General features: G+C 40.1%; 1 protein-coding gene across 1 annotated transcript in view; it reads left to right on the top strand.

Annotated features, from left to right (window-relative positions):
• foxo3b (forkhead box O3b) overlaps nt 1–12184 on the top strand; it is a 40939-nt gene extending 28755 nt beyond the window's left edge. The window contains exons 3-4 of the mRNA XM_008397655.2: nt 6108–7560; nt 8741–12184. Coding sequence (XP_008395877.1) covers nt 6108–7544 — 1437 coding nt within the window. The 3' untranslated portion in view covers nt 7545–7560; nt 8741–12184. The remainder of the gene's footprint in view (nt 1–6107; nt 7561–8740) is intronic.
• The last annotated feature ends 884 nt before the right edge of the window (nt 12185–13068 follow it).

The raw sequence follows: 13068 nt of genomic DNA, 5'->3' as shown, positions 1-13068 counted from the left end.
GCAGTCCAGAGCTTCAAGCAGCTGGAACCTGGATTCAGTGTGTGTTTGTGTGACTTTCTGAGCGTGTGTGTGTGTAAGTGTGTATGCAGGGTCACAGTATAAATAACCTTCCCCTCTCTGCAGCGTTAGCACAGACTTGCCAGGCGGTTTATTTATAAAACCGGCTTATACGTGTCAAAGACATGCGTGTTGTCTACACTTCTGCCCCAGGCCATAATTATGCTAACTTCTAGGCGCTTATGAGCAACCGCAAATTCAAGGAAATTTAACTTTTACATTTATACTCCACCCACCTTTTTCAAATTCTGGAAAATTATTATTTTACGTTGTACATGAGATAACATTTTTATGAAACACCAATCATTTTCATTCACAGGTTTATTTGAATGTGAGTGGGGTATTTTAATGGACTTTGGAGAGCAAGCATAATAATTGTTGTGTTATATTATTCAGAAATAACAGAAGATATATATAATGAGTTCAACTTTTAAACTAAATTATTCTTCATTTTAAAGTGCAATACTTTGTGTCCAAGCTTTACATGTGTTTAAGTTGACTTACTTTTGAGTAGGTATGTAAGGTGATGCCACATTAGAGTATGTGGCATCACCTTTGCCCTTTGTTGGTCCTTTTTATCTAAAACCACTTGGTGACAAGAGGAAGAGGTGTGTGTAAACAACAAACAAACGAGAAAAACAAAAGCATAAAAAGTACTGCAACATCACGACGTCTAACGCAGGTTAAATTGGTGTTAATCAGAAAAATACAGACTAAAAGCTATTACTATTTCTTTAGTTGAATCTATTAAAAATGAACAAATTACTCTGCTGAACAGTTTTGTAGCTCCAACAAATTTAGCTGAAAATCTGACATACAGTAGATAATCAACTGAAGCATGGTGCATTATTCAGGATGCAGGAGTTTTGTTTTTTATTGTAGATAGCTTTTTAGGCAGGAAATATCTTTTTTTTGTTTCATTGTTAACAGACTGCCTGAGGACAGAACAGAAAATAAGAGGAAAGATTGTCTAAGTCTATAGAAATACCTATTGAAAGACTTTCTAGAAAGTTCAAACAGGGTATTTCTGCATAATGTTTGTGTCTTTTTTTTATACTTCTGAGAAACCTTATTTTTATCATTTGCCCCTCCAACCCGTGTTAAATCATGACTGACACTGTGCTAAATGTCCGCTTGACCCCAGCAGCAAGCAGTCACTGTTGACATTAGACTCAGATTAGTGCTGGTTTACATAATGGCTGAAAAAGTGGGGTTATGTTTGACCAAGAATCAAGCACAGACACATGCACAGTCTGCATGTGGGTGGTTATGTACACCACCGGGCTCAGGCCACAGAGTTTGTCCTTTCAAAGCAGTGAAAACAGAATTAAAAGAGGTTAAGGTGTAATGTAAAAGATTGGTTCTGCAAGATTAGAGTACTTTAACCTTTCACCCAGTCCTGTTTTAGGCGATATCGCGCTGATTAAAATTCCAAGAGAGAGAACAAGCAGCACTTTCTTGGAATATAAATGAACAAATACATGTATTTTTCACCAGTTTCTAGCAGTAACTTTGGAGCATCAGGTAAACGGGAGGTGCGCGTTTTACACAGAGAACATGGAACCTTGGAAAGTGAAACTGGCCTGGTTCATATATGTGAGTTCAGATATGTGCTGTAGCTGGGTGATGAAACACACATGCAACACCACAGACACCCGCCCTTTTCTGTACTGCCTGGCTACATCAGCCAATTTCACTCCACCAATCACCACTGCTTGAGCCGGGATGGATACAACCAATTAGAAAGAGCACTAAGATTCATCTGGACCAATCAGAGAATACTGCTTGAGAACTACCTTTAGGAGGTTCATTACATTTACTGCACAAGCTCTCCTTAGACATGGGCTTAATTCTCCAGGAGGTCTTGCGATCCATTTGAAATGGTTTATTGAAAACATCCAAAGAGAGATTTACATAATCTGAGATATGAGTTCATTACACACCCTAATAAAAATCAGAGGTCACAGAAAAAAGGGAGGGAAAGGGATTCCTTGCGTGGTTGCTGACAGTGATTAATTGTTCCCACATGTTGCTGACTGACAAAAAGTCCTCTGTTCCCCTGAGCTTAGCCTGCAGCTGGTGGACACACATACAGACACACATTGCTGTCTCACAAAGCAAGTTCAGCTCTATCAGGACTCCCAGCCTTTAAAAATGTTACATAATATTCATAAGTAAAACATAAACTTATATAGAATAAAACAAACAATTTGCAGCTGATTACTACAATATAAACATCCCTCCAGCAGTCAGTGGTTGCTAACAGGTTTGCTATGATGAAAACATTTGAGCTTTGCTATAAAGGCACGGATAGGGGATATTTTTATGCTAGTTTGTACGCCGCAAAACATTTTTTAATTGTTTTCTCTGTGCTTTCCTAAACCTGTTCCAGTAAGTTTTGGCTGTAAGCTGTGTTTGTGTGTTGTTTAGCTCCTGTTGTTGCTTAGGAGCTATGAATCAGAGCTGCTGTCTCATTGTGCTGTTTTTATTAATGGGCTTTGGGAATACCCAGGAGGAGCTAGAGTAATAAAAATACTGTACCCTGTTCACACTGTGATGTACCATCAGCACACCAAGCACCATTCAGAGTTTGGTTCTGGATTTTAAAAAAAGCAAAACAAGTAGTTTTGTTCAATGAGATGAATCAAATTCACAAAATTTGTGATGTGTATTTTTGAGTTGTGTATCGATAATGAGCATAAGGTTTTTGCAATATGAGTACGTAGGAGGATATGCAGCTACCAGTGTTACTGTTCTCATTGCTAATATTTCCATCTCTTTATCTTGCATTCATCATCTTCTCACCTCCTCTTTCACAATCAGTCACCCTCGCTCTCACTTGGCACCAGATCCCCAGTTTAACACTGTCACCGTTCGTGTTGGTAGAAATCTCCTGTTTCTTTTTTGTCTCTTTTTTTTTTATCGCCACTCCATCACACTCTGTCCTGAAACATTCTGTTTGACATTTCAATGAAATATGTGGTCACAAAAAGAAACATAAGATCAGCATCTTTGTTGGACAGAGGCAGCGAGAAGGAATAAAAGGATGCAGAGTGAAGAGATTGGCAGGTGAAAGCTTGAAACATTGTTGCGTCTATTCCTCTTTTTTCCCCGTCTTAAAATATCTGCTTAGATCTTCCTGGTGGCTGGAAACATTTAGTCACAATGTGTGTCAATTCATGTGTGTGTTTAAAAAGCTTGGTAATGAGGCAGCTTTGTGTCACTCCTCTGGAGATGCTTTCAGAGGACAAACACGAGTCCCACTGGTATTTCCTTCTTCGCTTACCTCACTGCACAAAATAGACACCCACACACTTGGGGAAACGTGCATTCACCCACATGAACCATTCATGATTTCACACACAAGTTTAATGATTTGACAATGCGCCACACTGTTCACCGAGATGTCCTGTGTGAATAAGGTGCATTAGTTACGAAACATTGGACACGACTACTTTGCAGAGAGTCAAAAGTTCAGGTTCGTCTGCCAGCGTAGCATTCAGAAATGTAACCTAAACCCTCTGCACTCTGAATAAACTGCTTTTGACCGGAATAACTGCCCGGACCATCGTTCATAAACTCTTGCCTAGAAAGTTGGGATCGCTTTATGGAAAACAATGTTGGTATTCCCACAAACGCTTGAAAACAGCTCAGGCTTGCGCTGGTTTGAGCCCAGAAATCTGCTCTGTGTTCGGAAATAAAAATATACATAAGAAGAAAACCAAAGTGGGGGAAAAAAAAGAAAAAAAAAAAACTGGCTTGCATGTTGTGGATGGTGGTTGAGTTGTTTATATGGGAGGATTCAGCATAGCCCCAGAATCCCTCTGGGCCTATAAGAGCTATGTGTTTGTGAAACAACAGAGGGAGAGGGAACGGAAAGAAAGGAGATGGGGTTCAAGGGAAGGAATTCAAAGAGGCTCAGAGTTGGTTGTGATATTTAGGGAAAGCGTGTAAAAACACATCCACAAACATTTACGGACCTGGAAGTTGGAGTTTATGGCTGTGCAGTCACAGTTTCTGTTCCATAATTTTACTGTCCTGCTCGCTATGTATCGGTTTCTTCTCAGAAACCAGATGGCTGCTAGTGTTTGTGTGGGAGTTTGCATGTGAGGGAAGGGCGGTCCAGATGGACCTGTGCTTGAGTGTAATAGATCAGATAAAATGTAGCTAGAATGTCAAACACTAAATAAATGCCTGACTGGAGCTAAACATTGATATAGCCTTTAATTTGCTCTGAACCTAAAACTACTGGAAGCTACTTGTGATGTAAATTTGCTTCACACAAGGTTCTTACAAAGTTTGGAAAAGTCTGGATTTTGATGAAAGTATTTCTCAGGTTTGGATTAGCATGGGAATAGAGTATTTAGTCTTATCAGTATTTCTAAGTAAAAGTAGGAAATCTCTCAAATTTGGACGTCAGAAAAGTGCAGGAAGTCCTGTGCATGGAAACACTAACAGAAAATACCACTTGAAAGACAAACGACCAAGATAAAGCAAATAACCAAACGTGTTGTGAAGTTGGGAAAGAGTTATGCCAATAGTTTTGATTATTTTTCCATAGTTTGTGTTTCCACAAGCTGATCAGAACTTGACACATCTTGGGAGAAGTGCTAAAAGCAACGCTGGCAGAAAGGCTGATGACAACTTTCCCGCAGAAAAAAAGACGGTCATTTACAACAGCGTCAATGTCAAGTATGAACAAATGTCCAGCTGAACACTGTGTGTGTAAGCGTTGTCAACAGCAGAAGCATTTCATGTATCCATACATCTGTACCTTGTGAATGAAACTGTTGATCATTAACGAGCTGTGTCATGTGCACCAAATCCTCCACAATGAGGCTTTTGGGCTTTCACAAGAAATCATAGTTCATGAGCACACACCAGCTGAAATTCACACCCAAACACCCATGATCTCACAAACAGAAGCTCTTTGTATGTGTCATTCATAATCCAAGAGACGATCAATTATAGTCTCTCTTTTCTGTTATAGCAACAGTACAATGCTGCAGCAGGAACAATGCAGCGCAGTGAATCACTCCACATTAATGTGAGCTTGTGTGTATTTGACGAGCAACTGAAACAATAAGCTTTTGGGTTTGCTTGTATGTTTAGTCATGCTGAGGGAGTGTGTGTCTGTGTGTGTGTGTGTGTGTTTGGAGGTGTTGGGGGATGGGTTATGGATCTGTGTTCTTAAATGTAATGCGAGCTATTCATTAAAAGTTGTGGGCAAAGACTGGAAAAAAACCAATCAATACCGTGACGAGACCTCGGTGTAAACATACATCCAGATGAGACAAGATTTTATCAATATGTTTGCAAACATAAAATAATAATTTAACAAGTTATTGATTAGTGAAATAAAGAATCAATAAAGAATAGCAAAGTCTAGTGCAGGTTTGAATATTGCATACATCTCTTATTCTAAGAAGGTTCTAACACCGATAAAGATTTCAAAATGTCACACCGTGTTTGAAGAATCTTAATTCAAGGTCAAATTATGCAGTTCAGGTTTCATCTGTTCATTTTAGACTTTGCCCCAGAGATCATCAAACACGATCTGAATCATTACAACACTGTAAAACAGCGCTTTCATTTTAGACGAAGGTTTCCAGAGCATCTGTTGCATCGTCAGCACCTAGCTTGATTCCCTCTTCTCTGTCACTCTCTCCACATTTCCAAATGAAAATGTTGCCAGAAATAATGTAGGTATTGGAGACACAGCCAGTCAAGTCTTTATTTCTCAACTCTTTCAAGGCAACAATCCAAGAACTACAGTACTTCCTTTTAAACCTCAAAATAAGAGTCTTAAATATATGTGTAGGGTGTCAAGCCTAAAACACTTACCTTCACTACAAAACCCACAATAGTTTATGTTTATTTTTCAAGGAGATGTTATTTTGAAAAAGCATGGTGTTTTAACATCCCGATATCTTGTGCCATTTCTGATAATGATTATTAGAATTGATTGTTTGATTATAGTTTGATTATTTGTTTTATGGAAGGTTGCCTCACTTTTCTTATTAAAATCTCTTTCTTTGTTCTCGTTTCAGAACTCCATCCGGCACAACCTGTCTCTCCACAGTCGTTTCATCCGTGTCCAGAATGAGGGAACAGGAAAGAGTTCGTGGTGGATGATCAACCCAGAGGGAGGAAAGGGAGGCAAGGCTCCACGGCGCCGGGCCGTCTCCATGGACAACAGCAACAAGTACACCAAGTCTGCTCGTGGCCGTGCTGCTGCTAAGAAGAAGGCCGCCCTGCAGGCTGTGGCTGCTGCAGCTGGGGAAGGCGGCGGAGACAGTCCGTCAGGCCCCTCGAAGTGGCCGGGAAGCCCGACGTCACGCAGCAGCGAGGAGCTGGATGCTTGGACAGACTTCCGCTCCCGAACCAACTCTAACGCCAGCACGCTCAGCGGACGCCTCTCGCCAATCTTAGCGAATCCCGAGCTGGACGAGGTGCCTGACGACGAGCCTCCTCTCTCGCCAATGATCTACTCCAGTCCTGGCAGGGCGTTGTCTCCTGGAAACACCAACGGGAAGGCCGTGCCCGCTGAGCTGCCTCGTCTGGCAGATCTGGCAAACACAATGAATCTAAATGATGGGATCGCACAAGATCTGATGGATGATTTTCTGGATAACATCAAGCTCGTACCAACCACCTGCAGCCAAGCCATGCAGAATGGTTCCTCAGGGTTTAGTTTTGGGTCCAAGCCCAACGGGATAGGGTCACCTTCTTCCACTTCATCTCCACCCTCCAATAACTCCTCTAACGGAGGAGGCAATAGCTACAGTAACTCCATCTTTAGCCCTTACACAGCAGGCTCCTCCTTACGTCCATCTCCCATGCAGACCATCCAGGAGAATAAGCAAACTTCATTTTCCACAACTGGCATGTCTCACTTTGGCAGCCAAACACTACAAGATCTTCTTAACTCTGACAGCCACAATCACAGTGACGTCATGATGACCCAGTCTGACCCATTAATGTCACAGGCCAGTGCTGTTGCCATCATTTCCCAGAACTCCCGTCGAAATGTTATGGTCCGTAACGATCCTGTCATGACTTTTGGGACCACTGGTGGACTCCAGAGTAGCCATAGGGAGATGCTCCAAACTAACAACCACAACCAGAGCACCATGAGGTCTTTGAACGGAGATCTGAACCTCGCCAACGAGGCAAACACTCTGGCTAGCGTCAAACAACAACTTCTACTGTCACCAATTGGTGGAAATGGAACGTCCTCCATGCAGATTGACACCTCCATCTTTCTAAATGGCACGGCGAGCAGCAGCGGCGGGTGTCAGGACCGCTTCCCGACAGACCTGGACCTGGATATGTTCAACAGCGGCAGCTTGGAGTGTGACATGGAGTCCATCATTAGGAATGATCTGATGGATGCTGATGGTCTGGATTTTAATTTTGAGTCACTGGCCAACATGAACGGAGTCAGCAACTTCACAACCACCAAGCAGAGCTGGGTGCCTGGTTGAGACAGAAGAAGAGAAGGTGAGTTTGTCAGAGGTTTGCCTATAAAAAAAGCATATAGCTGTCTTTCTGTGTTTTTAAGTTTAAATCCATGTAGAGTGAACTGCTCTGACTAATTAATTCTCATACAAAATCACAACAGGCCAGCCTTCAGAAAGTAATCTAATATGTCACTGGGAAAAGTAACCTTTTTTTTATTTATCAGAGGGCTTTTGCATTTAAAATAATTGAAATATATTTCTAATTCTGTAATAATTTGACGCTGTACCTGTGCCATGTCAACAGCTTAGTGATGTTTCTGTGGAAAGTCAACTTTAGCAAACAGGAAAGCTAGCTTTTACAGTTTTAGAGCTTCTGCTCCACCATAATTTTCAGCTGCGACTGTGGCTCACCACAAGTGTTGTGAAGAGGAGCATTGCAAACAGGTGCTTCATCAAGTTTGAAGCAGGGTTTGTTGCAGCTGGGTGACATTTTTTTTTTGTGACCCAAAAACAAAAATGCTTCCCTTTAAAATTCTGTTCCTGCACTTTGCACCCACAACCCGAGGTTAAAGGGAAAATTCAGAGTTTTTGAAGTCAGTCTAGTCTGTATCTAACCGTCAGTCGATGGCGTTCATTCTCAGTCTGGAGATGTTTTAAAGATGTTTTAATGGATGCTCACAGCTAGAGTGAGTGGTTCAAGTAGGTACAAATAGATTTAATTTTTAAGGTCAAAAATGTCCATCCCAGATTGAACATTATTTTCTAAACCTATAACCCAGTGTCGTAACCGCAGTAGAAATGTTATTTATAAGGATGTTATTATCCAGTATTTGATCAGGGTTCTATTTTTATATTAATTCCTGATTCTGATACACTTCTGTCCGACATGTTTTGAAAGATAAGGCTGTCCTGGAGAGATTGTTAGTCCACATACTGTTGGGTTGCTGAACATAAAATCTTTCCGGATTACAAAAATATATTGTAAAGTTGAGAAAGAAAAATAATTGAAGGAATAAACTTCAGTATTAACAGTAAAAATTTTTCAAAATTATCCAATGACTGATAACAGCATCAGAACCGTGTGGCAGTTTTAAAAGCGCTAATTTGCAGACGCAAATTGTATTTTGAAATTTGGCTGATTGGTCTTTTTCTAATTGAAATACTTGACTTTATGCAGAAATACTGAAGGCGTAATGACTTTGTTGTCTTTATCTCTGCAGGTCTGACTTACGTGGTGCAAGAGGAGATCAGACAGAACCTCCCCTTTTTGCCAAACCAGCCATCAGCACAATGTAAAATGCAAACCCTGTGTTTACAGAAGCAGACTTCCTCTCACGAGCTTTACCTTCGCTCCCACACTGGTGAACCATGAACGACCTGACTGACTTTAAAGATGCTGCACATCAGCCCACAAATCCTCCTGTGAAAGAAAAAAAGCATTGTAAAAAAAAACAAAAAAAAAACACAATCACAACAAGCTTACTAAAAAACAGTTATGCAATTTTTCTTTGACGTCCAGTCAGGAGACACTGCTTATCAGAAATATCTTCAGGTGGAATTAAAGGACTAAAGGTTAGGTGAAGACATAAGAAATCGTGGTGCAGTTGTTCCCACTAAAGACAAAAAAAAAAGTCAAGACAGGACGTGGGATGTTTTACGTTTAAAAGAAATCCATCTATTCTTAGTTATTTTATCTGTTCACTGTTTGTGTGTTGTTGTTTTTTTTGGCGTTATTCTGTTTTATCAAAAATGTTTCTGGATCGATCATGTCTGTATAAACAAAAAAAACACAGTTGGTGTGTTGGTGAAATGAAGAGAATTGGAGGGACTTGCTGGGTGGTTGTGCACACACTTTTTGCAGGCACTCACACAGACAAACTGACACTTTGCGGAGACCTCAGAAACCTTCAAAGTTGAAATTCCTTAAAGTTTATGCCATGCACTTACTGTTTTTGCTTGAATTTAAGTAACTTTAGCATAATAATCAGCTAAAACTCACATCATATGATTCATCCCTGTGTACACCAAAGTGTGCATAAAGAAGGAGAGAAGTTGTTGTTGTAATAGCTTCTGGGGAGCTCTGTTGGGCTAGTTTATTGCACCCCAAGATGTAGCCAAAATGAATACTTGTATCCTATAGTTGTGAACATTTCCACACCACTACAGGTGCTATATGAACAGTGTTGAATCTTGTCCCGAGAGGAAAATGCACCTGTTGTTTTACCTGCTTTTTGTTTGGTTCTGCTTTACCTTCGACTGGCGGGATCCCCGAGCTGCAGCCACATGTAGCGCAGCCAGAACGAAAATCACAGAAAGATTTTTTTGTTGTTGTTGTTTTTAGCCTCATTCCTCTAGAAACCACTTGGTTCTTGAGTAAAAAAAAAAAGACAATAAGCTATTTCTGTATATTGCCAAATTCACTTGAAACAAACAGTAGGGTATGCTGGCAGCCAAATCGCACACACACGCACACACACACACCCATACACACGTATATATTTTACATATACAGAAAAAATCTATAAGCAGGGATCTGTGTTAAAGCTCTTCTCATCAAGCAGATTGCAGGGCTGGTTATGCATACACACAATCACTCAGGGGGGAAAGGGAGGCTTTCCAGTCACATTGTAATGGTATTACTTTTAAAATTTCTTGATAATACAACCTAATACTCTGTGCTTGTGAACTTGTAACCTGTGAACTTTTGGTCGTTGAGATGAAGCGTAGAAGGGAGGATAAATGTCAGGATTATTAAGTCACGCATGTCTTGTTATTTTATCCTTACTTTTTTGTTTGTTCTTTGCAGTTTTTCCTCCTCATGTTGAACTCATGATAGACACACACACACACACACGCACGCACACGCACACACACACACACACACACACACACACACACACCTCCTCATGGACACGCCTGGTGCTCCTGCAGGTGATTTCTTGTATCTCCCGACTTACGTGTCGATTTTGTGTGTGCGTTTATTTACCGTGTCGATTTCAGTTGGGTTATTCTCACAAGGATGTGTAATATCTCGTGGTGCATACAGCACTGTTGGACTGTATGCATGTACGTCTTTATGCATCATGGATTGTGTGACAAATGCATATAATACTCGCTGTTTTGTCCTTATATACTCATTTTAGTACTTGATCCTTGGGTTTTTGTGATACCTCTGTAGTTGAAGAAACATGGAACAACGTTACGCGCCGGATAAGTGGGAACACTGTTACCAGCGATTTAACTGTTGAACCTTTTTCTTTTTCTTTCTTTAAATGGTCGGAAGCGCCATTGTTGTAGCATCTGGAAACCGTGATACCCCTTTCCTGTTTCGGGGTAGTGACATGAAGTGTATTCCTTGCTTTGTATAATAGTGTACAGATTTGTGTATATCATTTTGAAGCAGACGCGTCGGTGTGCATGGTTGGCTAAAAGAGCGGCTGTGCTATCTGAGGTTTTAGTGCATGGTTTAGCTTGACCCTTCAGGATGTTCCGTCCCTTTAAGAATCATAATCCTCCATTGAATCCTATGTTTTTGCACCCAAATACATTTTTCTGTGGCATAAAACCCAAGACTTGCATAGGAACTCTTGCATCTTCTTATCATTTAATATGTTTATAGCCAAAGTTGCTCTCTTAAAGTGTACACTCCCCTGTTAGACAGGCAAGTTTTTGTGATGTAAAAAATGACACCATGACAAATAATTTCTAAATTTTTTCCACATATGTGATATTCATTCATATTAGAAGCTACAATAACACAGTGACACAAACAAATATTTTTGCTAAAACTTGATTCCACAACATTTGTCTGTGTTGGAAAATTTCTCTTAACATCTCTCTGGCAATACTTTTTCATTTGAATTGGACAGGAAATACAGGACATTATATATGGAAATATGTTACATTATTTTTAAAAGTCCAGTTTACTTATATCACAAAACGCTGATGTATCACAGCACTTCTGAGAGCCACTGTACATGCATATACTCTTACATGCGTGTCCAGGATGAGCCTCCCTTTTTAACATCCTGCCTGGTGCGCTCACTTACCAGCTATTTAGAGCTTTAATGTACTAAAAGATGGAATACTTTTAGCACATTAAAAGTATTCCATCTTCAATCGCTTGTCTTTGCAGGGAGAGACTAGATCACCGGCTAATTGTTCAAAATTCATCTGCACAGATTGACACTGACAAGGTAGATCTCGGGAACGTTCTAATCCTTTCTTGTGTAAAGATAGGTTATTGATCCCAGATTAACTGCAACTCTCAATCCAGAACAGGTGTTCCTGATCTTTTTTTTTTTACAGTGGAGCTGTAAAAAATATATATATCACACAGTTGTTCGATTCATTCAAGCGCAGTGTTCAGTTTGCATAAGTATGTCACATCATCTGCTGAAATCAAACTAATACTGCACAATATTACCACTAGATACCTTAACGACCTCTGGAACATCAACCTTTGCATCATTGTCTCTTAGTAAGAAGCCCGGGACAGCTCCTTGTTCTCACACACACATCTTTGAACTTTGCCCTTTATTAATCTTGCTTCTTCTCAAACTCAATGTTATGGCTATTTTACCTGTGTATCCCCCTTTTTTTTAATTGTAATCTAGTTTGTATAAGAAATGGTGCGCATGTAAATAAAGCTTGGTGAGGCTCCACTGGTGTGTTCTTGTCCTTCGTTTATTTTTCTAAAATGGCACCTTCCAATTTCAGTGCGCTCTTTTTCCAATGGAAGTATAAGTCATAGTTTTGCCAAAATGGTGTACACATTTGAATGTTGCGTATTTTTACATCTGTTTTGCGAAATATATAGTTACACATTTTATTAGTAATAAGCTCAATTACATAAGCATTCAGTAGTATTGCTATTCAGCTGATTAACTTCAAATGGATGTACAGACTTCATCAGACTTTTGTGAAGCTTTAAAAGGAAAGATCTCTTAATTTGATTACTAAGTAATCTAAGGGTAAAAGGAGAGCGGGTTTGAAGTTCTTTGTCCCATTTGTTCTTTTTCCAGATGAGGAGCCATTAGGATCAGCCTGTGTTACTTTTAGGAAGTAGGAGGAGGCAACAAGTTGTGTCCAGTTCAGGCTGGATGAGTTCAGCCCAGGTAGGACTTTGCGTTAGTACAACAGCAGGTAAAAGAAAAGGTTATGTGTAATGACAGGGGAACAGTCTCTCTGGAGTTTGCACTAAAACATCACTTCTTGAGATTGATTACAGCCACAGAAACATGCAATGCTGATGAAAACAAAATGAAGGATTTTCAAAGAGGTGATCAGACTTCAAAACTTCACTCCATAGGTCTCTCTTACTGTAGGGCAATCGTAGACGGAGATGTTGACCCTAAACTTCAACAAAGAGGCTTTTACCACACAAAGCTTCAGGAAGTCCTGAAAATGATAATAGCAATAAAGATGACAAAATCCTCCTCTTTCTCATCATTGTGATAAAACGTAATAATTTTCCATCATATAAGGAGGTATTTCTTGATTTAATCTGTTTAATCTGCAAACAAACTCCAGCTACAGACACATTGAA

This window comes from Poecilia reticulata, linkage group LG21, assembly GCF_000633615.1.
Source record: "Poecilia reticulata strain Guanapo linkage group LG21, Guppy_female_1.0+MT, whole genome shotgun sequence".
NCBI classification, from domain to species: Eukaryota; Metazoa; Chordata; class Actinopteri; order Cyprinodontiformes; family Poeciliidae; genus Poecilia; species Poecilia reticulata.
Note: the sequence above shows the minus strand (reverse complement) of the source record. Positions and strands in the feature narration are given on the sequence as shown.